The sequence below is a fragment of the Girardinichthys multiradiatus genome, chromosome 24 (genome assembly GCF_021462225.1).
Source record: "Girardinichthys multiradiatus isolate DD_20200921_A chromosome 24, DD_fGirMul_XY1, whole genome shotgun sequence".
Classification (NCBI taxonomy): Eukaryota; Metazoa; Chordata; class Actinopteri; order Cyprinodontiformes; family Goodeidae; genus Girardinichthys; species Girardinichthys multiradiatus.
This window is the reverse complement of record NC_061816.1, coordinates 19,996,163-20,019,609: the sequence shown is the minus strand read 5'-3', so window position 1 is coordinate 20,019,609 and position 23,447 is coordinate 19,996,163. Positions and strand designations below refer to the sequence as shown.

The window sequence follows — 23,447 nt, the reverse complement described above, 5'->3', positions numbered from 1 at the left end:
AATACTGACACATTTCATTTTATTTAAGGGTTTTGTCTTTGTCCTGTTGAAACTTTAATGTCCTCATCGGTCTCAAGTATTTTGCAGCTTTATACAGCATTTCTTGTCTTGTATTTATCTCATTCCATCTTCCCATCAACTCTGATGAGCTTCCCTGTCCCTGCTGGAGAAAAGCATCCACACAGCATGATGCTGCCACCATTATATTTCTTATGGATCTCGTTCCGTAAATATGTTTTTGTATTGAAATCAAATTACACACAGGTTCACTGTCTTTACTATTTAGATGACTTCTGAAGGTAATTGGATGCCTTTTTTAAGTATTCGAATAAACTGGTCAGAATGCAAATGCACGCCACCGTTTTTACTTTTATTTGTAAAAATAAAGCTATGTCACGTTCTTTCCACTCCACTATTCAATGTGTTGATCCGTTGCTGTGCCTCTCTGTCGCCATAGAGGGCACTGTTCGATTTCAAGTCAAGTCTAACCGGATGTGTCGTGTGTCAACAAAACGGACCCACGTGTAGAGGAAGGAGAGGCATGTGTAGTGATATTTTACCAATACTGAAAAGCGGGTTAATTGAACATTTCAGTGAAGATAAATGCAAGAAATTTAAGGAATATTCATCAACATGAAATTTGCTTACAGGGTAAGTACCTCGCGCTAGTCAATGTCGTAGTTTGAGATGTTTTTTGAACGGAAGAACAAAGCCGCTTTAGAAAAGTGTCGCATTTAAGATATTGTTGGACTTTCATTGGTTTGTGACTAATTGTTACGTTTATTGATTTTTGTACAGAAAATATCAGTTTTTCTCAAGCGATCGGCCTATTTTATATAAAAATAAAGAAGTTGTCTTGTTTTGAGAAGGAACTCTATCCAGATATGCTGACAGATACGTTTTCATTCTACTGAAGTTCTACGAGGTTCTGCTCGTCCCTGCACACCCACAAGCTCTCTCATATCTCTCTGTAGTTTTCCAACTTGCTGGGAGCAGTTTATCGCCAGGGGAATTTAAATTTCTCCAAAGATGGAAACGCTGTGATCAGCCCAGTTGGAAACAGAGTCTCTGTCTTCGACCTGAAAAAGTAAGTCATGGTGGAATAATCAAAGCGGGGTGTAAACAGTTGGAACAGGCGGTTTGGGACTGAATGGTGTTGGATTAAGTATTTTCCAGGATTGGATTTCCAGTATTTCTCTAATAGATTGTATCGATCACTTCCTTATTAAGATGCTCAACCAAGACTTCATACCTTATTTATTTCTTTTTACATTGCCTAGTCAATGTCTATTTGTCCAGACCTATCATACAGTATGCTGTTTAGCAGTCTCCATATTTAAAGACTGACTTTTGTACAAGTGTTTAAAATATATGGGGAAAATTCATGTTTATGCTGACTAAAAATGCATTGAGCTCTCTGGAAATTTGAAATGGGAAAACTGAGGAATGTTGGCTTTGAACATTTGTAGGGACCCTGTTTGCAAGGGCGCAATTTGCGCCCCAAAAATCTGATCAAGTCAATATGACCCCATGTCACCTGGACCTCTGGGGCTGAACCTCCAGATATTTTCAGAACAGCCCCGAGTCTAACGAAAGAAGACATTTAAGAACAGTTAATGTCTGTTCAAAAGATGCATTAAGCGCCAAAATGACAGACTTCACATTTTTATTAAAAATATTCAGATTTGTGTTCCATATAATAACTGCCCGATCTACCCAACCTGACAATGAGTCTAAAGGAAAAGAAGGCAAAAAGTGGTTATTTGCGCACAAGTGGTACCGCGACTGCCCTACGCACGCTGGCTCAGGCGGACTGGCAGTTTGTCCGTTCTGCAGAAGTCCAGAACGGCTGTTCAGTCCAGGACTGTTGGCCTGCCTCATTAATCACCTGAAAAGTTACACTGAGTGCATCAAACAGGGCTACAACAGGGGAGACAGGCTGATTACAGAGCAGCTGTGTAGCCAACCAGAGAGAGGGAGCCTGGTGGGTGTGTGTGCCCAGGAACAGGTGGAGGCAGGGCGGCTTAACCCAGACTGAAGTTAGCTTTAAACCTGAGAGCTGGCTCAGAATGGGCTAATTTTAAGCTGGCACTAATCACTGATGAGCATCATCAGGGTCATGATGAGAGACTTTCACCTGAGCTACAGGTGAAGTTAAATGACCTGGCCGTGATAGAAAACAGTAGAACCCTTTCTGTGAGCTTCTAGCTGGATCTGCATCATGATGTGAAAAATATCTGATCTTTAGTCAAAATCAAAGCATTTAATCCTAAAGTTACTAAACACATTAAAGGGTCCTTCAGATCACCACATTGCATCCCATGGCTGCAGTTGGTCCTGTAGTCCAGTTCTACTTGTAGGCAGAAACAGGTGTTGCTCAATAAACCAGGAAAACATCTCCTGGTGCCAGGAAGACAGTAGAAAGAGCAACAGTAAGCCTCCATCTTCTATTTCACATCTTCTGATCCTAAACATACAGCTCTGGGTTGTTTAAAGGTGCAGAATTAATCTGAAATAAATTAAAGCAATAATCACAGGTGGACCATTAGTTAACTGTTTTATTTTTCTGAATAATACATGTAATATGTAATATTAAATAAACTAAAATCATTGAGCAAGGATACAGTTTTACCTAAGGTAATACATACATACCACTTTATGTATACATTTATTAATAACTGTAATATTAGTACTGATAACAGGACAAAAGATGAGAGTCCAAGAAAGGTCCAGGATGAGGCTCCATGTTCTATTTTAAACACCTTTTTCTCTACAGAAAGTGTTTAATAGTAAAGACTGAACTAATGGCTCAGTGGAGAACAACAGACTAAGTGGATGAAGGGCTGGAAAGACGGCAGTAAAACAAGAGGTTCATGAAAGAAGGAAGATATTTTAATGAACATATTTTAAAAACAACTTTAGTCGGACGGACTGAGCAGAAAGTATTTTTCTAAATGTCACAAAATGTGTTGTTATCTGCTTCAGACAAATGTTCTTTCATCAGTTATAAACTGTTCATCTTCATCCTTCACTTAAACTATTAACAAAAAATGAAAACCAAGTCGAATTATTGTGAAGCTTTTTGAACACCACAAGGCAGCATTAAGCTTTTTATGAATTGTTGAAGTGATGTGGAACAGAAAAACTGTAAAAAAAAAAAAACAGAGTAAACACAAAGAAAACAGGAAAGTTCAGTAAATCACAGTAAAAGCATTAGAATGAATTTTTAAAACAGGATCGCAGAGTTAGCCTGACTCTTTTTACAAAAGTAAATGATTCAATAAATAAATAACTAGGCTGAGAACTTACCCCCCCCCCCCAATGCTAGACCCAAAGTTATGCCCTTGCCTGTTTGAATAGATTGTCCCACATCAAACATATTGTAATCATTTGGAGGAAAAAACGATGTATTTTCTTTAATGTTTCTGTATGAAATAGATTTGTTTTGTTTTTCGCCTTTTTCGCAGTAACACTTCCGAGACGTTTCCCATCTCTACAACAAAGAATATAACCTGTGTAGGTGTGTCTCCTGATGGCAGCTTGGCCATCGTGGTCGATGAAGGTAAAACCTTTCATTTGTCTAAATTTATGTGATATTTTAATAACACACTAAAGCCAAAAGTAAAGCTAAAACATGCCTGACACATTTAAACAATACGATCCTTTCTAGCCCTTTGCAACTATGATTTTAGCCAAAAGCTTGGAAGAGTCAGGAAAATCCTGCTGGGTTGGAATAAGATGGAAAATGTTTCAGAAAGATTCATCTCGGCCTCATTTTTAACGTCACACAATGGGTTCGCTTTTTAGATCCGCCGTAAATGTTTGTTTCACGTCAAACAGATGGTGCAGCGCTGCTGGTCAGTCTCATCACCCGAGCCGTCCTTCATCACTTCCACTTCCACAAGCCTGTCAGCAGCATCCGCTTCTCCCCAGACGGCAGGTTCTGATCTTTTAAAATGCGATCATCCCACGATTCCTAATCCTACTTTCACAGTATTTGAGAATGAATCCACTCTGATCCCCCCCCCCCCAGGAAGTTTGTTGTGACAAAAGAGAACGTAGCGCTGATGTACCACGCCCCTGGAAAACAGCGAGAGTTTAACGCTTTTGTTCTGGATAAGAGCTACTACGGCCCGTATGATGAAACCACGTGCATCGACTGGACCGACGACTCCAAGTGGGTGCAAGCGTTTGGGAGAGAGATAAAGATGTGCATAACTTTGTAAACTGAATTGATGGTTGGGATGTTTTCCTTCAGGTGCTTCGTGGTGGGGAGCAAAGACATGTCCACGTGGGTGTTTGGAGCAGAGCGCTGGGCCAACCTGATCTACTACTCTCTGGGTGGACACAAGGACATCATTGTGGGCTGTTTCTTTGAGAAGGACAGCTTGGATGTACGTTTAGAGTCTTTTCTTATTTTGCCAACATAACGCTGCACATTTTTGGTAACGCATCCACGACTGATGTCTTCTCAGCTTTACACTGTGAGCCAGGACGGGGCGCTGTGCGTCTGGGAAAGCGACACCGAGCTGGACGGCCTCGTTCTTAAAAAGAGCCTCGACAAACCCGAGCCAGTGAGACAAGAGGGGGGCGAGGAGGAAGAGGACGAGGACAGGGCGGAGGGAGAGGAGGTGGAGGTGATTCGAGGGAAAGCTGAACTGCCAAAAGACAAGAACAAGGTTAAAAATGTTCGATACAAGCATAGGAGCAAGTAAGTCCCATTTTTTTTTTTTTTTTTTTTATTGGTTTTAAGATCATTAAACAGATATTTATTAAATACTGACCCTGTTACCATTAAAACCTAAAACCTGCCCTCTGCTGCCAAAAGTATTCGCTCCCCCCTCCAAATCATTGAATTCAGCTGTTCCAACCACTTAAAATCCTGGACCTCAGCCTGAAGACTGCTTCTCCAGACATTTGTCAGGGCTGTTTATGATGTCATAACAAACTAAACGCAGCCATAGGGTGGGGTCAGCAGATGCTGAGGTCACCTGGGCTCGGCCTCTTAGTTCCAGTGAAAGGAGCTCCTAATGCTTCAGCATACCAAGACATTTTGGAGAATTTCCGGCTTGTGAGAGCAGTTTTGGGATGGTCCACTCCTCTTCCAACATGATTCCGTACTAGTGCACAAACAAGGTCCATAACAACATGGATGAGTGAGTTTGGTGTGAGCCAACCCTTCTCATCCAACATCAGTGTTTGACCTCTCAAATACCCTTCTTATAAGTAGTCAGAAATTCCCATAAACACACTCCTGAACCTTGTGGAAAGCATTCCTAGATGAGCTGATGATGCAATGGCTGCAAAATGAAACCCTATGGATTAAGAATGGGATGTTATTCAATTTAATAAGCATGTGAAGAAAGATACTTTTTTAGATGTTTTTAACGGATGAAACTTTTCTTGAGAAACTGAAAACTTTTTTTTTTTTTTTTCTGCACTTACAGACACTTCTTCAACAAGGAGGCAGAGTTCAACAACCTGACCGCCGCTGCCTACCATAAACCGACCCACATCCTGGTTACAGGGTTTGCCTCTGGGATGTTCCACCTGCACGAACTCCCGGAGTTTAACCTGATTCACTCGTTAAGGTGGCGGTTTTTATGATTACACTGTGCTTTAATAGAAAACGGTTGGAGACTAGCTAATTTCTGTCCCCCTTACAGCATTTCAGACCAAAGGATTGCCTCAGTGGCTATCAACAGCTCCGGAGACTGGATCGCTTTCGGTTGCTCTCGTAAGATTGTCTTCCTGTCTTTATTGAGGTGATTGTTATGGCTGGGAAATGTGTAGAAAATAAGTGAGCACATCGTTTCAGGGATGGGTCAGCTGCTGGTGTGGGAGTGGCAGAGCGAGTCATATGTCTTCAAGCAGCAGGGTCACTTCAACAACATGGCCTCGCTGGCTTATTCTCCAGATGGACAGTACGTGGTAACAGGAGGGGACGACGGAAAGGTGAGTCCAGAAGATCTCAAATATAAAGTCACTAGAAGCTGAGGGGAAAAACGCCAAAACCAGCACCTGTGGGTTCATGTCTTTTAGGTTAAAGTGTGGAACACCAACAGTGGCCTCTGCTTTGTCACCTTCACCGAGCACACCAGCAGCGTCACCAACGTCACCTTCACCTCTAGCGGCTTCGTCATCGTCAGCGCTTCTCTGGACGGCACCGTCAGGGCGTTCGACCTGCACAGGTGACCTTCGTTCTCCTGGATGGTGTCCAGAACACAAACAAGAAATGTTTGTCACAGACAAAGAGAGAGACAAAAAGGTTTGAGGATGCAGATTTGTGCTTGCAGGTACCGAAACTTCAGGACGTTCACGTCTCCTCGACCCGCGCAGTTCTGCTCTCTTGCTGTAGATGTGAGCGGAGAGCTGGTGAGCGCAGGAGCTCAGGATTCCTTCGAGATCTTCCTCTGGTCCATGCAGACAGGCAGGCTGCTAGAGGTAGGAACATGTTTATGCAGCTATTCCTACAGCGTTTCCAGAATGATTGAAACTGAGATTCCGTGTCTTTGACCAACCAGGTCCTCGGAGGACATGAGGGTCCGGTCAGCTCCCTCTGTTTCAGTCCTGTACAGTCCATCCTGGCCAGCGCTTCATGGGACCGCACCATCCAGCTGTGGGACATGTTGGACAGCTGGCAGGTCAAAGAAACACTCCCTCTCACATCAGATGGTAAGTTCATAGAACTCCATGGAAAATAGGGGAAAAATAAGGAATCTGGCATCAGCTTTTTCTGTCAGTTTTGTTCCTGCCAAGAGAGGGCGCCAGATTGAAAGCTATGGAATAACTTGTTGGAGAATGCTCTGTCAGTTGGATGAAATAATCCCATCAAAAAATATATATATAACCTTATAACTAACAGATAGAATGAAAATATGGAATCAGTCTGTATGGATGTTGAGGAAAATATTCTAGTATTTTTAGATTTGAGACCTAAAATAAATGTGTTTATTGCTAAGCTATGAATAAAGAAATGGAATAACTCACTGTTGAGGAAATGATGGAATTATTCCAGTGTGTTTAGGAAAATAAATTAAATCAAACCATTTTGAAAATCAGTTTTGATTTTGTCAAACTGCAAAAATATTTTTTGCAGTTTGACAAAAAAAAAATAGGGCATCAATCACTTTAAAATGTCAATACATTTTTATTTTGTCCGATTTGAATAAAAAATTGTGTTGAAAAAAGTTTTGGAACCCTGCGATGTTAAGGAAAAGAAAACTGAGAACAAATTTGAAATGGAATCTCCAGCTGTTGGAAAATGTTTGGAATCACAGTCATGAAGGGAAAAACATTTGTTGCCATTTTTCAGTTAAATATCCTGGAACTGGGCAGCATTGAGTGAAAAAAGAAACAGAATAAATCAGTTCCAAAAATATTCACTTTTGTTCTTTAAATTGTTTTCTTTTTCCCCTCTTAAACTAAATGCTAATGTGATGTGTCTGTTTTCTCTGAGTTTTTATGGCCTTTTCTCCTCAGGTCTGTGTGTGACGTACCGCCCTGATGGTCAGGAGCTGGCGGTGGCCACTCTGAATGGAGAAATCTCTTTCTGGAACCCTCAAACGGCCACACAGACCGGGTCCATAGCCGGACGCCACGATCTCGGGGTGGGGCGCAAGGAGACGGATAAAATCACAGCTAAGCAGTCTGCCAAAGGAAAGTGAGTGGAAAAAAAAACCTCAGCTGCACATCTGTTTATGTTTGTTTTGTTAGGTTTTTTTTTACCTCGGGTTCTTTGTGGTTTAGGTCTTTTACATCTGTATGTTACTCTGCTGACGGGGAGTCTATTTTGGCGGGAGGCCACTCAAAGTTTGTCTGCATCTACAATGTTAAGGAGCAGATGCTCGTGAAGAAGTTTGAGATCTCCTGCAACTTGTCGTTTGATGCCATGGAGGTAAAGCCAGCGTTCATTCACAGCTGCGTGAAGCAGAGAACCCATGCATGTTTGTGATCGTTCATTTCACCTCCAGGAGTTCCTGGACAGACGGAAGATGACAGAGTTTGGCAGCCTGGCTCTGGTGGACGACGGCGCCGGAGATGGAGACGGGGTCGACATTAGCCTGCCTGGAGTCCGGAGAGGTACCAGTCCAGTCTAAACTCTCAGGGTTTTTTATATTTGTATACCCAGATAGTGTCTTGACCATCCATCCATCCGTCAGCTCATCCAGAGAGGAGATGAACTGACTTCCCTTCAGTTCATCTTAGACCTTTTACCTCAGTGCAACATTTAGTTCCCATGCTCCTCAGCTCTGGAACAAACTCCTTGAAAACCTGAGATCTGCAGAAATTATAGGCTCTTTTAAATCAGGATTTAAAACATTACTGTTTACCAGAGCTTTAACATAAAGGCTAAAGGTAGCTTTATCAGCTCATTTTAGCCCTTCTTAGCTGTTTGTGTTTTAAAATAACCATTTTATAAATTTCTGTATTTATGTTTTCCCTAAATTCTGACTATTGACTGAATGAATTAGGTGAATGGAAGTAATCTTACTTTGATTGGGTTTTTTCGCTCGTTGTGTGTTCTAAAAGGCGACATGAGTTCCCGTCACTTCAAGCCGGAAATCCGGGTCAGCTCGCTGCGGTTTTCTCCAACCGGTCGCAGCTGGGCTGCCACCACCACCGAGGGTCTGCTGGTCTACTCCCTCGATGGATCTCTGGTCTTCGACCCATACGACCTGGACCTGGACGTGACACCGGCCAGCATTCGCAAGCAGCTCCGCCTCCAGGAGTGGGCGTCGGCCATCGTCCTGGCGTTCAGACTCAACGAGAACGCGCTCAAGCAGGAAGTGCTGGAAAAGGTGCCACACGAGCAGAGTAAGTTTGATGTTCCCGTTTGTGATTTGAAACCTTTGAATCTTCTAGAACCAGATTGAGGTCCTTTGTGTGCGTTTATGTTCTAGTCTCGGTGGTTTGTGGATCTCTGCCTGACATTTACGTGGAGAAGCTGCTGGGCTTTGTGGCTACCTGCTTGGAGAAGTCGAGTCACCTGCAGTTCTACATGACCTGGGCCCAGAACCTGCTAATGCTTCATGGGCAGAGACTTAAAAACAGGTAATAACAGATTTCCTGATTCATTTCACTGCCTCAGATTAGCCACTGATAATAATTCTGAGATTTCAATGGTTTTCAGGTCTGCATCCATACTACCAACACTGCAGTCGCTGCAGAAGAGCATCCAGAGACATTTTGACAATCTCTCCAAGCTGTAAGTCCCCAGAGTTTTCTTGTATCTCTACTGAAATCAAATGAAGTTGTTTAATGTAGTTTCTCCTAACAGATGTGACTTCAACATGTATAACATCCGCTACGCTGCGGCACTCTCGAAGCAGAAGGGCATAAAGAGGCCCGCTGAGGAGGAGGAGGAGGAACATGATGAAGGGATGTCTGAGGAGATGAGTGAGGCTTCTATAGAGGAATCAGAAATGATACTGTAGTCTGTGTCTAATATTTACATTAATTGTAAAAGATGATTTGTCTGTATTTTTAACTATTAATTGAAATTTTTCAAAAATAAAAAAAAATTGTTCTGATTGTCTGTCTCTTGTATTCTTTTCTTTTTTCTTTGTTGATACAGATCATTAAGCTAATTTTATATGTGGATAAAGATAACTCGTAAATACAAAATGTAGTTTTCAAATGATGATTTCTTTTATTAAGAGAGAATTGCTATCTTACCCAACCTGGCCCTATTAAAAAAATGGGAGGACTGTACTCTCACCATTCCTTTTCACTCTGTACACCTCAGACTTCCAGTACAAGACAGACTCCTGTCATCTGCAGAAATACTCGGATGATTCTGCAGTTGTGGGGTGGATCAGAGATGGACAAGAAGCTGAGTACAGGAACGTGGTGGACCGCTTTGTGGCATGGTGTGGAAACAATCATCTCATTTTGAACGTGACTAAAACAAAGGAGATGATTGTAGATTTTAAGAGAAACAGGAATAAGTCAAAAACTATTTCTATCATGGGAGAAGAAGTGGAGGTGGTGGAGGAGTATAAATACCTCGGTGTTCACCTGGACAACAGACTAGAGTGGAGATGCAACTGTGAAGCCATCTACAAGAAGGGACAGAGCAGACTGTACTTCTTGAGGTAGCTTAGGTCCTTTGGTGTTTGCAGCAAGATGCTGCATATCTTCTATAAGTCTGTTGTGGAGAGTCTGATCTCTTCTCCCATCATCTGCTGGGGAAGCAGCATCAGAGCCAGGGACTTAAAAAAGCTCAACAAGCTGATAAAAAAGGCTAGCTCTGTTCTGGAGACTCCTCTGGAACCTCTGGAGATTATTGTGGAAAGACGGATTCTTCATAAAATGAAGAACATTATGGAGAACCCTGAGCATCCTCTTCATGAGACTGTCCTACAACAACAGAGTGTCTTCAGTCAGAGGCTTCTTCAGATCTGCTGTAAGACGGAGCGCTACAGGAGATCCTTCCTGCCCACAGCCATCTACAACTCTTTATAGAAACTTGTAAAATTAGAGCTACAATAACATTTAATTTCCTTTTGGGATTAATAAAGTCTTTTTGAATTTGAATTAAATTAAATTGAATTGTAACAAAGTTAAAAAGAAAATTGGGCCAAAAACCCCTCCACGCCGATGCGATAAAACAAAAACAAAAATCAGGCGGAAATAAAAAAACAAAACACTGAAAGGGCTGAAAAGTAATGTTGTTCATCAAAGCATGCCCAGAAAACGGCCAGAGTTCCAAGATTGGCGACAGGGGGAAAGCTAGGTGCTCGAACCGGTCGGCGGAGCGCGAAACGTCGATTTGAAAACGTTGGTCTACTTAGAACCCCACAGTGGTAGAAATTATTTACTTTTGGAAGTGGCAGTAAAAGGCATAAACTGGTATGTGAATGGTTCAGAATGGATACACAGGAGGATAATATGGACTTTGATGAATGGACGCCAGTAAGTAGAGGGAGAGGACGAGGAAGAGGTAAAGCAGAAGAAGGAAAAATGTTAGACAGCCAAAGGAGTAAAAGAGAGTTGGAAGAAAACAGTTCTGAAGAAGAGAGAGTAGTTAGGAGGAAAATTGGAAGGGAAGAATGTAAAATAATATTAAAGATAAAAAATGAAGAAGAAAAAGAGAACCTGAATCCTATTTCACTATCTAGAGAAATTAAAAAAAAGATAAGAGATGTTGAAATGGTGAAGGTCTTGAGAGATGGAAATATACTGGTGGTGTGTAAAACTGAAGAACAAAGAAGAAAGGCTTTACAAGTGGAAAACATTTGCAAGAAAACGGTGACAGAGAGGAAGATTATAGGAGAAAATAAAATCATTCGGGGGGTAATTTATGGCATTCCTATGGAGGAAGATATAGACAAGTTTAAAAAAAGCATTGTTGGTGCAAAGGTAAAAAATCTCAAAAGACTGACAAAAAATGTAAATGGTGAAAGAGTAGGAAGCCTGTCAATTTTAATAGATTTTGAAGAAAAGGTGTTGCCACAAAATGTTAAAATAGGATATCTGAGTTTTTCTGTGAGGCCTTTCATTCCTCCACCACTAAGATGTTATAAATGTCAGAGATATGGTCATATAGCAGCTGTCTGTAAAGGAAAACAAAGATGTCCAAAGTGTGGAGAAGATCACAGAATTGAAGATTGTGGGGAAGAAGTGCAGGAAAAATGTTGCAATTGTGGAGGGCAACATAGAGTTACATTTGGGGGATGTTGAGGTAAGGAAGAAAGCAAAAGAAATCCAACAAATTAAAATGACTAAAAACATAAGCTATGCCGAAGCAGTCAAAAATGTCCAGAAAGAAAGATCAAGGGATGAAGGTCAAATTAGGATTCAAGATTATCAACAAAGAAAAGTAGAATCAGAGGAAAATGTTACAATGTCTGTGGAAAAACTGATATTATTCATAGCTTATGTCATTAACTGCACTGAACAGGCTTAACACAAAACAGAAAAGATTAAAAATAATAGTCAGAGGAGCAGAAAAGTTCTTAGGGTTTAAAGAAGGATCTTGGGAAAACATTAATAATGGAAAAGAAAAAGGATCCAAAATGTAGATTAGATTCAAGTATAATACAAGAATATATAAACAATTACTATCATTATGTCCAGATTTACACAGACGCATCAAAAACAGATGAAAAAATAGGAGTAGCATTTGTAATACCAGAATTTAAAATAAAAGTAGGAAAAAGAATTACAGATGGATTATCAGTATATTCAGGAGAATTATTAGCCATATTGTTAGCAGTGCAGTGGGTGGAGGATATAAAACCATTAAAAACAATCATTTGTTCAGACTCAAGTTCAGCATTATTAAGTTTAAAACATAATCATTCAGAGGGTAGACCAGACATTTTGTTGGAAATAAAACTTACTTTATTTAGAATACAAAGAATGGGATTAATATTAGTGTTTTTATGGGTACCAGCACATGTAGGAGTTGGAGGGAATGAGAAGGCGGACAGGATAGCAAAGAAGGCAACACAAAACAACATTAGCTTTATAATAAATATTAGTAGGTCAGAGGCAAGAAATATAATTAAACAGAGAATCAGGAAAGAGTGGCAAAAAAGGTGGGATGAAGAAAAGAAAGGAAGATGGTTTTACAGAATCAACAAGATAGTAGGAGAAGTAAGAACAGGAAGAAGGAGTAGAAAAGAGGAAAGATTAATTACAAGGTTAAGACTAGGACATACAGGACTTAATTCTACATTGTTCAAGATAAAGAAACATAATACAGGAAAATGTGATTATTGTGGAGAGGAGGAAACAATAGAACATGTAATATTGAAGTGTCAGAAATATGAACAAGAAAGAACAATTTTAAGGAGAGAATTTGTAGGTGTTAAAGAAAATTTTATTGTGAGAGATACTTTGCAAAGAAGTTTAGGTAGCAAACATATTCAAATTATAATTAGATTTTTCAAAAGCACTAAATTAATAAATTAAATTTGATTGTTGTAATAGTAAATAAGATTTAAAACCATGAAGAACCACACTCCATACCAGTTGGTGGCGGTAATGCACATCTTCAAGTTATTTGCCAACTGCCAAAAAATAACACAAAAGAAGAAGAAGAAGAAAGCATGCCCAACCATTCCAGGTCAGCTGGGGGCGCTGAGGCACTCCTGAGCCATAGAACCCGAAGAAGAACAGGAAGAGGCGCATTAGTGAAGCCGTAATGAGAGAAAGCAAGATCATGACAGAGCCCCCGTCTCAAGCGGGAAAAGAAATGCCGGCAAAAAAACTGAAACTAAGCAGTGATGAGAACAGTAACCCTGATATGTCCGGGGACGAGAATGTAAGCGTTTAAACCATATATGTTAGTACGTATTAACATACCCAGCTATAGGCGCTGGTTTTGGCGGGTTAGCTCCGTGCTAACAGCAACCGGAAAGCTAAAGAGGTTAGCTTAGAGCGTCTTTGTCCACCTGCAGCTGCTCTGCTAATGCTGGGACCAGTTTATGTCCTTCCTTGGTCATGGGAAGTTTTGCAGAACATTAGTATGGTTCCTATCCAGTCTGGAAAAGTATGGGTTTGATTTTTGTATTTTCCAGGCCTGAATAAGTATGGTTAAAAACATTGATATTTTCAGAATGTTTAGCTGAACTCCATCTTCTTCCCTGATGCTGTCAGACTGATTGAGTAATCTGCACATTATCTGTGCAGATTACTCAATAATCTGTGATGCTTTGGTGTGTATTTCTTCTGTTTCTGTGGTAGCTCTTCAGCACATAGACCTGAGTTAATTGTTCTGCTGTTCCCATCCTGTGGGAAGGCTGACAGGCACATCTTGATTCTTTTTCTTGGTTCCATTCTTCCTTCGTTCCGTTTTCCTTCCTACTTGATGACTTCCTTCCTTTTTATCCTGTACTCCATTTCTTCCCATTTCCTTCCTTCCTTCGGACCTCCTCCCTCCCTCTGTTTCTCCAGGTTCCATATTTAAAGTGTGAAATATCATATACATTCATAGTAAACTTGTGTATTGAATGGGCTTAAAAAGAATCTGTATGAACCGATACAATCAGTTCCACCGTCTGTAAAAAGAAATTCCTGCCTGCCAGTAAAGCTGAGATCTTCCTGGAATATTATAGGATGACGCCGTCAGTGTTGAAAGTGGGACCAACACGGAGCGTCCGGACACTCCCACTAACACGGCCAACGCTCCAGGAAGGAAGAGCTGGGGAAAGGGCAAGTGGAAGTCCAAGAAGTGTCGATATTCTTTTAAATGTGTCAACAGCCTGCGGGTGAGAACCTCCGGAGCATCTTCAGCTGGTTCATAATGTGTGTTAAACACAACAGCTTGGTGTGAATTAGTCCATTTATGTTTCCCTCAGGAGGACCATGGCCAGCCGCTGTTTGGAGTCCAGTTTAACTGGCACAGTAAGGAGGGAGACCCTCTGGTGTTTGCTACAGTCGGCAGTAACCGAGTAGGTCTTCACTTAAGGACTAAAAAAAACGATTTCCACACATTATTATTATAATTCACCGTTCTGTTGTGGAAATATTATATCCATCTGTCAATTCAGTCCACCCATTCATGTATCTCATCCCTCTATCATGCACCATTTTGTCCATCCATCTATCCATGCCCCTTTCTGATGATCCACTCATACATTCATCATACTGCCATTCATCTGTGTATTTGTCCATCCAAATATCTATACATGCATCCATCATCCATCCATTTATTTGTCCCTTCATGTCATGCATTTATTTGTCCATCCATCCATGCATCAATCTGGCTCATCGTCCATTCATTTATTCATTCATTCAACCATCTGTCTATCCGCCCACTGATTTTTACTTCCTTGCAGTCTTTGGTTTTTCCAGATATATCTGACGTAAATTCATATTGAACATTTGCATTTATACTTTAAAAAGGGGCTAAACCACTTCTATGTGAAAAGTCTTTAAATGCTTGCTTTTATTGCAACACTTAGGCCCCATTCACACTGCAGGAAAATGTGGCCCAAATCTGATTTTTTTTCCCGGGGGGTCAAGTGATCAGGTCAGGCTGATCTGGCCAGAATCTGACTTTTCCCAGTCACATTTGAGCGTCATTCATATGTGGTCCTGAATACGACTCGTATCTGATCTTTTGGAATGTGACTCCAGTGAGAACGACCAAAGTGCATTAGATGTGACTTTGACGTCACTTTCCGTCGCATTCGTCACGATGTTGCACCGCCCAGCAGGAAACGGTAGCATTTAGCAAAACAGACAGGGGGCTAGAATAGAACTGCACAGTGGGGAGACATCGGATTCTTCATAAAATGAAGAACATTATGGAGAACCCTGAGCATCCCCTTCATGAGACTGTCCTACAACAACAGTGTCTTTAGTCAGAGGCTTCTTCAGATCTGCTGTAAGACGGAGCGCTACAGGAGATCCTTCCTGCGCACAGACATCAGCATCTATAACGGCTCTTTGAAGAAACCTTCATAATATGAGCTATAATAACATTTAATTTCCTTTTGGGATTAATAAAGTATTTTTGAATTGAATTAAATTTGAGATGTTGGAGCTTGTTAATAAACACAGATAAAACTTTATTCAAGCCTAATTAAAAGGCTCATAGGAACCGTCTGGATATGGGACGTAGTTTGTATTGTAAATATATAACAGACTCTGTAAAGTTAACATCCCTGCCCCACCATCGCTGGCTGTGTCTCTGCATCCAAACAGTTTGTTGTGCTGAATTGGCAGTCAGATCTCCCTAAAACTGAACAATAAAGAGTTTCACTCTCCTTTTATTCACATGTTTCCCACACACCCGCTGACAATATATGGCTTCTGTTGTGCACTTAAACCATAACACCTATTTCTCCGTGTTTACTGTTGTGCCGCGCTTGACGACGCTCGTATTATTATTATACGCATGTGGGTCAGTTTGGAGCCACGGCATTTTCAGTGTAATGTGAACGACCTCACAAAACAATCTGATTCCTGAAAAAATCGGATTTGAGCGTTAAGACCTGCAGTGGGAACGTAGCCTTAGATTTACCTCCCTACATCTTTTCTACAGATTTATCTGTGTGTTCCACATTTTAGTTTTATCATCTCTTCCAACAGGTCACTCTGTATGAATGTCACTCTCAGGGGGAAGTAAGACTCCTGCAGTCCTATGTTGATGCAGACGTATCCTTCAACCTGCTTTAATGCCAGCTGAACACTAATTAAAATATTTATTTACTGCAGACAGAACACTGGTCTTAACCTGTGTTCCCAGCTGATAACCTGTTTTTTTTACAGCAAAGCTACAAAAAAAGGCTAATCAATACTGCAGGGCTACACAGAGCAGGTAGATTTTCTTTGACTAAATGTGTGTAAAGGCAGATGAGAATTTCTATACGTGCGCCTGGACCTACGACACAAACACCAGTCACCCCCTGCTGGCTGTGGCCGGGTCTCGTGGCATCATCCGGGTGATCAACCACATAACGATGCAGTGCATCAAGGTACAGTCGCTCAGGCAGTACGCTGCTCTTCCAGAACTCATTTATCATTTTTTTTTACATTCTGTAATCCTGCTGTTTCAATGAAGTGGCCAAACTTTAGCACTTTCAGGTGAACCTTGTCATGTTTTGTTCATATCTAGCATTATGTAGGTCATGGGAACGCTATCAATGAGCTGAAGTTTCATCCAAGGGATCCGAATCTTCTCCTGTCTGTCAGCAAAGGTAAACTTGGCTATTTGATCTCAGATATGGTTCCATATTACTCTTTCATGAGTCCAAAACATCCAGACTTGATGGGCTTTATTAACTGACCTGTTTCTGTAACAAAGTATAAAATGAACAAAACGTTTACAGGCGTGTCACCGTCTGCTGCTTCTGTACATCACAATTGAAGCAACTGACAGGAATTCATAAAAACAGCAGTAAAGTTTAATCTTTAATCATCACTGTAGTTGACGGATCAGTTCAGATTCAAGGTGGAAAGTAGAAGCCATGTAGAATCCTTTAGAATCTTTAAGGAGGGTTCTAGAGAAGATTCTAGAGAAAGTCTGAAAGGATTATAAAGGATTTCCAAGCTAGCTTTACATTAGTGTTAATCACGAGTAGAAAACGTTAAGACAGGCACTGGTTTTTTTAACACTTTGGTCCAGCTCGTGGTGTTTTAAATATATATATAGGCGCCTGAAGGATGAAGCAAGCAGAGGCAACATGAGCAGGTGCCCGTGATGATTTCTGTAAATTTATATGTTATATGATATAGAAGTGAAAACTAGCCAAGGGTATCTCTCTGATCCATGTAGAAGTTGAAGAAATGGTAAAATGTGTTTTTTACCAGCTAAGTGGATATAATGTCATTTTCTGTTTCCTTAGATCACGCCCTCCGTCTGTGGAACATACAGACGGACACATTAGTTGCCATATTTGGAGGTGTGGAGGGCCACCGAGACGAAGTCCTGAGTGCTGTAAGTGAACCTGCAAGGATTAGAAGTATACAGGTACAGCTCAAAAAATCTGAACATTGTGGAAAAACTTCAATATTTTTTGCCACTCATTTCGGAAAGTGAAATTAGTGATTATATATTATATAGATTCATAACACATGGTGAATCATTTCACACCTTGTATTTCTGATGGACCTGGAAAGCATTTCCTGAGCCTTTAAACAGTCTGTCACTCTGGGTCATAGGCTACACAATCATGGGGAAGACTGCTGTCTGGACAGATGTCCAGAAGACGGTCATTGACACCCTCCACAGGGGGGTAAACCGCCAAAGCTCTCTGCTAAAGAAGATGGTTCAATGATTGCTGTATCCAAGTATATTCTGGTATAATTTATAGAGTTGAGTGGAAGGAAACATGCTAGGAAAAGGTGCACCTGCCACTGGGATAACTGCAGCCTTGAGAGGATTGTCAAGAAAAATCCAGTTAAGAATTTAGGAGAGCTTCACAAGGAGTGGACTAACGCTGGAGTCAGCGCATCAAGAGTCACTACGGAAAGACGAGTCCTACACATGGGCTACAAATATCTTACCTGGGCTAAGAAGAAAAAGAACTGGACTGTTGCACAGTGGTCCAAAGTCCTCCTTTCAGATGAAAGTAAAGTTTGCATTTCATTTGGAAATCAAGGTCCCAGATTAAGAGAGAAAGGAACAGAATCCACATTGCTTGAAGTCCAATGTGAAGTTTCCACAGTCAGTGATGGTTCGGGGTGTCCTGTCATCTACTGGTGTTGGTCCATTGGGTTTTCTAAAGTCCACAGTCAATGCACCCATCTACCAGGACAGTTTAGGGCACTTCATGCTTTCTTCTGCTGACAGCTTTATGGAGGTTCTGATTTTATTTTCTAGCAGTACTTGGTACCAACCCACACTGCCTAAGGTACCAAAACCTGGTTCAATGACCATGGTGTTTCTGTTCTTGATTGGCCAGAAGACTGGCCTGACCTGAACCCCATAGATGATCTATGGAGTACTGTAAAGAGGAAGATGAGAGACACTAGACCCAACAACGAAGATGGCCTGAAGACCACTATCAAAGCAACTTGGGCTTTCATTAAAGCAGAACCACAGTCTGATCGCCTCGCATGTCACGCCGGATTGATGCAGTAATTCATGTAAAAGGAGCCCCAACCAGGTAACCAGGTATTAAGGGCATAAAGGTGAACATACTGATATTTCTGTTTAAAATATCCTTTTTTAATTGATCTTATGTAATATAATTTTCTGAGACATTGAATTTTGGGTTTTCTTTATCTGTAAGCCGCAATATTTAAAGAAATAAAGGCTTGAAATATTTCCTTCTGTGTAATGAGGCTATATCATATATATATATATATATATATATATATATATATATGATATAGTGGCTGCACGGTGGCGCAGTTGGTAGCACTGTTGCCTTGCAGCAAGAAGGTCCTGGGTTCAATTCCCGGCCTGGGGTCTTTCTGCATGGAGTTTGCATGTTCTCCCCGTGCATGTGTGGGTTCTCACCGGGTACTCTGGCTTCCTCCCACAGTCCAAAGACATGCCTGTTAGCTTAATTGGTCTCTCTAAATTTCCCTTAGGTGTATGAATGAGTGTGTGCTTGGTTGTTTGTGTGTTGCCCTGTGATGGACTGGCGACCTGTCCAGGGTGAACCCTGCCTCTCGCCCATAGACTGCTGGAGATATGCACCAGCTCCCCCATGACCCACTATGGAATAAGCGGTAGAAAATGACTGACTGACATATATATATATATATATATAAATAATATATATGGGTTTCACTTTCTGAAACGAGTGACAAAAATATTGAGCTTCTTCTTGGCTTTCTACTTTTCTGAGTTGTACCTGAGAAGGAGGATGATGTAGGTACCTGGTGTCAACCCTCCAAATGCCAAGACTAGCTAACACTGGCATGCTGTCCATAAATTGCTAACCTCCATTATGCCAAACATAGAAAGTATATGTTTAATCGCAAGTAATAGCTAAAATGCTACTTTTTGCATGCTAGCTAACAGTGGCTAGCACTATCTTTTTTGCAAACACCTGCTATGTTATCATTAGCTAACATTAGCCTGTAAGCTCACTTTATTCAACACACAATGATTCAAACAGACGTGTCCTTTGGCAGGATTTTGATCTGCTGGGTGAAAAGATCATGTCATGTGGAATGGACCACTCGCTGAAACTCTGGAGAATCAACTCGGAGCGGATGCAGAAAGCCATTCGAGGCTCGTATGAGTACAACCCGACAAAGACAAACAGGTAAACCTCCTTCTGATCTGTTCGAATTTCAAATTGTTAATAAATGTGATATTTAATACAAATCTTTTCTTTAGGCCTTTTGTTTCACAGAAAATCCATTTTCCAGACTTCTCGACACGAGACATCCACAGAAATTATGTGGACTGTGTGAGGTGGCTTGGGGATCTGATTCTCTCTAAGGCAAGGGATCTTTTATTGAGAAGATAAGAGTTTTGGCTTCTTTAAAGCCACAGATGTTGATGCAATTGGTTGAAAAATGTTTTTCTCACTGCAGTCCTGTGAAAACGCCATTGTCTGTTGGAAACCAGGAAAGATGGAAGACGACATCGATCACATCAAGCCGAACGAATCCAACGTGACGATTCTGGGACGTTTTGACTATAGCCAGTGTGATATTTGGTACATGCGCTTCTCCATGGACTTCTGGCAGAAGGTCTCAGTTCTTCTTCTGTTACTTGGTCATATTTAGCACTGTTTGGGGCTGATAATAGTGAGAAGTAATGATACCTGTTTTGACTGTGATCCCCAGATGCTTGCTTTGGGAAACCAGGTGGGCAAACTTTATGTTTGGGACCTGGAAGTGGAAGATCCACACAAAGCAAAGTAAGTAGGAGATAATTTGATTGCTGATTGATATCCAATGTGGAATCACAGGACATAGATGACGTAATTCAGATTAGGTTTTGGTTATTTTGCCCATTTTGTCTGTTACAGGATTATTAAAGTCAACTTTTGTGTTCCATTCATAGACTTTTAAAAGGAAATGCTGTATGGGACACTAATAAATAATATTCACACTGTTCCTATGAAGTTTGGAATTTGGCTTAAGTATTTTCCAGAAGAAATTTAGAAGAAAAAAACGGATCGATCTTTAAAAAGCCCGACCCGCCGATTCCCGTTTTGGCCAATACCGATTTTTATTTATTTATATATATATAACGGATCCTGTCATGTGTTCCCTGTCATAATACACTTTCAATGTTCCAGTCTTATTTTATTGAAGAACATTGAATAATACTCATTAAACAATAAAAAACTGTTTTAGCTGCACATTTAGAGCATTGTAGTCTCTTTAGTCTTTCATTGTTCACTTAAAAAGAAACCAGTAGGGTAAGATCGGTGGATAAGATCAGTTTTACATGTAAGTATCGGCTGATCACCGATCTCCCAAAATGAAGTAAATCTGGGTCCGATCAATCAATCGGCCGGCCGATCGATCAGTGCACCCCTAATGAAAATGTATTCTAAATCCCATTGTCTAAAAGCTGTCCATTTATCCTTCCATCTACAATTTGTTGGTCCATCCATCTATTCATCTATGAGTCCGCCCGTCTATCCAGCAGCCCATCTATCCATTTTGACTTGTTTTCACCTCAGGTGCACCACACTGACGCTGCCCAAATGCACCTCGGCTATCCGGCAAACCAGCTTCAGCCGTGACAGCAGCATCCTGATAGCCGTGTGTGACGACGCCTCCATCTGGCGCTGGGACCGTCAGCGCTGAGCCGTCGCGGCAACACAGAACACCCATCTCCTGCAAAAAAAAAAAAAGATACTCAACAGGGTTTCATTCCCAGCAAGATTTTTTATTTTTTTTATCCAACCAAATTTGGGTTTATTCAAAAAAAGGTTTATAGAATTTCCTCAGTGTGCCTTTATGTTATTGTTACATCCTCGTTTACTGAAATAAGAAAAGCAACGTTTCAGGTGGATCTGCATGGGTAAATGCCAACGATTTCACATAAACATGTTCTAGCAGTGCATCTTTGTCCTTTCGTGTATCTGTTTTAATGTATCCCCCCCCCCTCGTTTTACTTTGTTTTGTATTCAAATGGTTTGCCACTGGCATCATTTGATTTCAGTCAGTAAAATGTTTTTTGTAAATATGTGTTCAAGTCTCAGTTTGTGGGGGGAGAAAACATGTCTTAGTGGTGTTTTAATTTGTAAAACTATTGATTTTAGAATATTAGAAAACAAAAATCACAGCAACAGGAACCTTCAGGCAATGTTCCCTAAATGGTTTACTTATAATACAACCTAGAAAGTTGCCTGAATCGTCAGCTTTTATAACTTAGAAAATGTTCCCTGTATGTCACATTTTTGAATTAACCTTCTAGAACATATCCTCAAAAGTCACAATTTAAGCTTCAGGAACAATTCCTTAAGTTTTGGCTATTGGAAAATATTTCTCAAACATTTCCTACATTTTAAACATGGATGGATAGAAACTTTGTCTATCCCAACTGGTGACATAACTTCTTTATTTGAAGGGGCTCCATCAACAAGCACCCACACATTATTACACAAACATTTCAAATAGATGTGTTAAGAGCAGTTGCTAAAAAACCTGAAAATGCAGTTCTTATTTTAAGGAGTTTAAAGTAGGTATGGCAAACGGAACGAGTGACAGATACTTAAAACACAACCTTGAGGGAGCCCTGTGTTTAAAACCAATTTACAAGACTTAAAACCATCCTTAATAAATTGCACAATGGTTCCTGAAAGTAGGCTGTAACGTCACGAGAATGTGTTAGTATGATGTTAAAGGAATGTTCCCTGAAGGTTACGTCTTATTTTAAAAATACCTTTAAAGAATGTTAAAAGAAAATTTACCTGAAGGTCCCTTTGTAAAAGCTGCAGTTAACATTCTAGTAATATTACATTAATTCCTGGAGAACATTTTCTGAAAGTCTTTACAACTTTCAAAGAGTGTTTTAAAATTTTATATCCAGGAATGGTTCTCTAAAAGTTACCTTAAGAGAATTCCCACAGGGGTGTTCTGCGAAGATTGTACTTTTTTTTAAACTTTAGAGAACCTTCATGGCTCTCTAAAGGTCTCTCTAAACGTCCCAACGGGAGCAGGCCCAGGACACGCTGGAGCGACTGTCTCTCAGCTGGCCTGGGAATGAATTGGACTCCCCCTGGAGAAGGGGGGTCTGTGCATCTCTACTAAGTCTGCTGCCCCTGCGACCCGGTCTTGCACAAGACCAGTCCCGGATAAAGCGGAAGGAGACTAGTACCAGAACCTTCATGGTAGGAAAAGTTGCTGTTTGCCCTCAGGGAACTTTTCAGAAAACATTTTCTGAAGGCAAAAATTGCCAATAACCCTTGGCAAATTTTCTCCAAAGGTTAGTTTTTCTATCTTAAATAACCTTCATAAAATGTTTCCTATAGATCACATTGTGTATTTTCCAGCCTTCGGGGAACCTTTAGGAACATTTCCTTGAAGATCCAATTCCTTCCTAAGCTACGCATGTTCTCTCAAATATTTTGATAACATTTGCTGATGTTTTTTTTCAAAGTTTTTAGTTTGTTTCACCTTTGGAAATGTTCCCCATAGAAAACACTATTTGAAAAGTTCATAGAACCTTTAGAAACATTTCCCACTTGGTTGGGAAAACTTTCAAAGAACCTTTTTCCAGAAGGTCCCCTTGTAAAAGATGCATGTACTCCTAGAGTTACAGTAACATTCAGGGAGTGTTCTTTAAATTGTAGAGAATTTCCTGAAAGTTACTTGAAGGGTAGTTTTGTAACCTATAAAGAATGTTAAAGGTTGAAAACTGTATAACTTTAAGAGAATATCCAAGGAAAGTTCCCTGAAAATGAACATTTAAATAACCTTTAGGAATTGTTCCCAGTAGGTCAGAATATAAACGGTACTATTTGCAATTCCTTACTGAACATTTTCTCAATTTAACAGAAGCCCTGGGCAAACCTGTAAGGAAAATTGGTCCGGAGGTCAATTTTGTAAATGTTGCAGTTAAAATA

General features: G+C 40.6%; 2 protein-coding genes across 2 annotated transcripts; both read left to right on the top strand.

Moving 5' to 3' along the window:
• The first annotated feature begins 492 nt into the window (after nucleotides 1-492).
• Nucleotides 493-9,534, top strand: pwp2h (PWP2 small subunit processome component). The gene is made up of 20 exons (XM_047355591.1): nucleotides 493-651; nucleotides 975-1,087; nucleotides 3,468-3,562; nucleotides 3,841-3,940; nucleotides 4,034-4,177; nucleotides 4,259-4,394; nucleotides 4,476-4,711; nucleotides 5,448-5,591; nucleotides 5,667-5,737; nucleotides 5,819-5,955; nucleotides 6,043-6,191; nucleotides 6,297-6,444; nucleotides 6,525-6,675; nucleotides 7,483-7,663; nucleotides 7,750-7,897; nucleotides 7,974-8,082; nucleotides 8,533-8,817; nucleotides 8,904-9,054; nucleotides 9,134-9,208; nucleotides 9,281-9,534. The coding sequence occupies exons 1-20, from the start codon at nucleotides 634-636 to the stop codon at nucleotides 9,435-9,437; spliced, it is 2,748 nt and encodes a 915-aa protein (XP_047211547.1). The 5' UTR covers nucleotides 493-633; the 3' UTR covers nucleotides 9,438-9,534.
• A 3,582-nt stretch (nucleotides 9,535-13,116) lies between these two features.
• eed (embryonic ectoderm development) lies at nucleotides 13,117-21,563 on the top strand. The gene is made up of 12 exons (XM_047354842.1): nucleotides 13,117-13,273; nucleotides 14,067-14,219; nucleotides 14,310-14,402; nucleotides 16,048-16,113; nucleotides 16,308-16,433; nucleotides 16,574-16,655; nucleotides 17,304-17,395; nucleotides 19,546-19,679; nucleotides 19,754-19,859; nucleotides 19,954-20,112; nucleotides 20,209-20,282; nucleotides 21,057-21,563. Exons 1-12 carry the CDS (start codon nucleotides 13,154-13,156, stop codon nucleotides 21,181-21,183), a joined length of 1,332 nt encoding a protein of 443 aa, XP_047210798.1. The 5' UTR covers nucleotides 13,117-13,153; the 3' UTR covers nucleotides 21,184-21,563.
• Nucleotides 21,564-23,447: the final 1,884 nt, after the last annotated feature.

What these genes read in the sequence shown, in the direction of transcription:
- eed (XM_047354842.1), top strand. Translation starts at nt 13,154, where the DNA reads ATGAGAGAAAGCAAGATCATGACAGAGCCCCCGTCTCAAGCGGGAAAA. An exon ending in AACCCGACAAAGACAAACAG is followed by an intron (nt 19,680 to 19,753) that starts GTAAACCTCCTT and finishes TCTTTTCTTTAG; the next exon opens with GCCTTTTGTTTCACAGAAAA. An exon ending in GGGATCTGATTCTCTCTAAG is followed by an intron (nt 19,860 to 19,953) that starts GCAAGGGATCTT and finishes TTCTCACTGCAG; the next exon opens with TCCTGTGAAAACGCCATTGT.
- pwp2h (XM_047355591.1), top strand. An exon ending in AGACAGGCAGGCTGCTAGAG is followed by an intron (nt 6,445 to 6,524) that starts GTAGGAACATGT and finishes TTGACCAACCAG; the next exon opens with GTCCTCGGAGGACATGAGGG. An exon ending in TGTCGTTTGATGCCATGGAG is followed by an intron (nt 7,898 to 7,973) that starts GTAAAGCCAGCG and finishes TTTCACCTCCAG; the next exon opens with GAGTTCCTGGACAGACGGAA.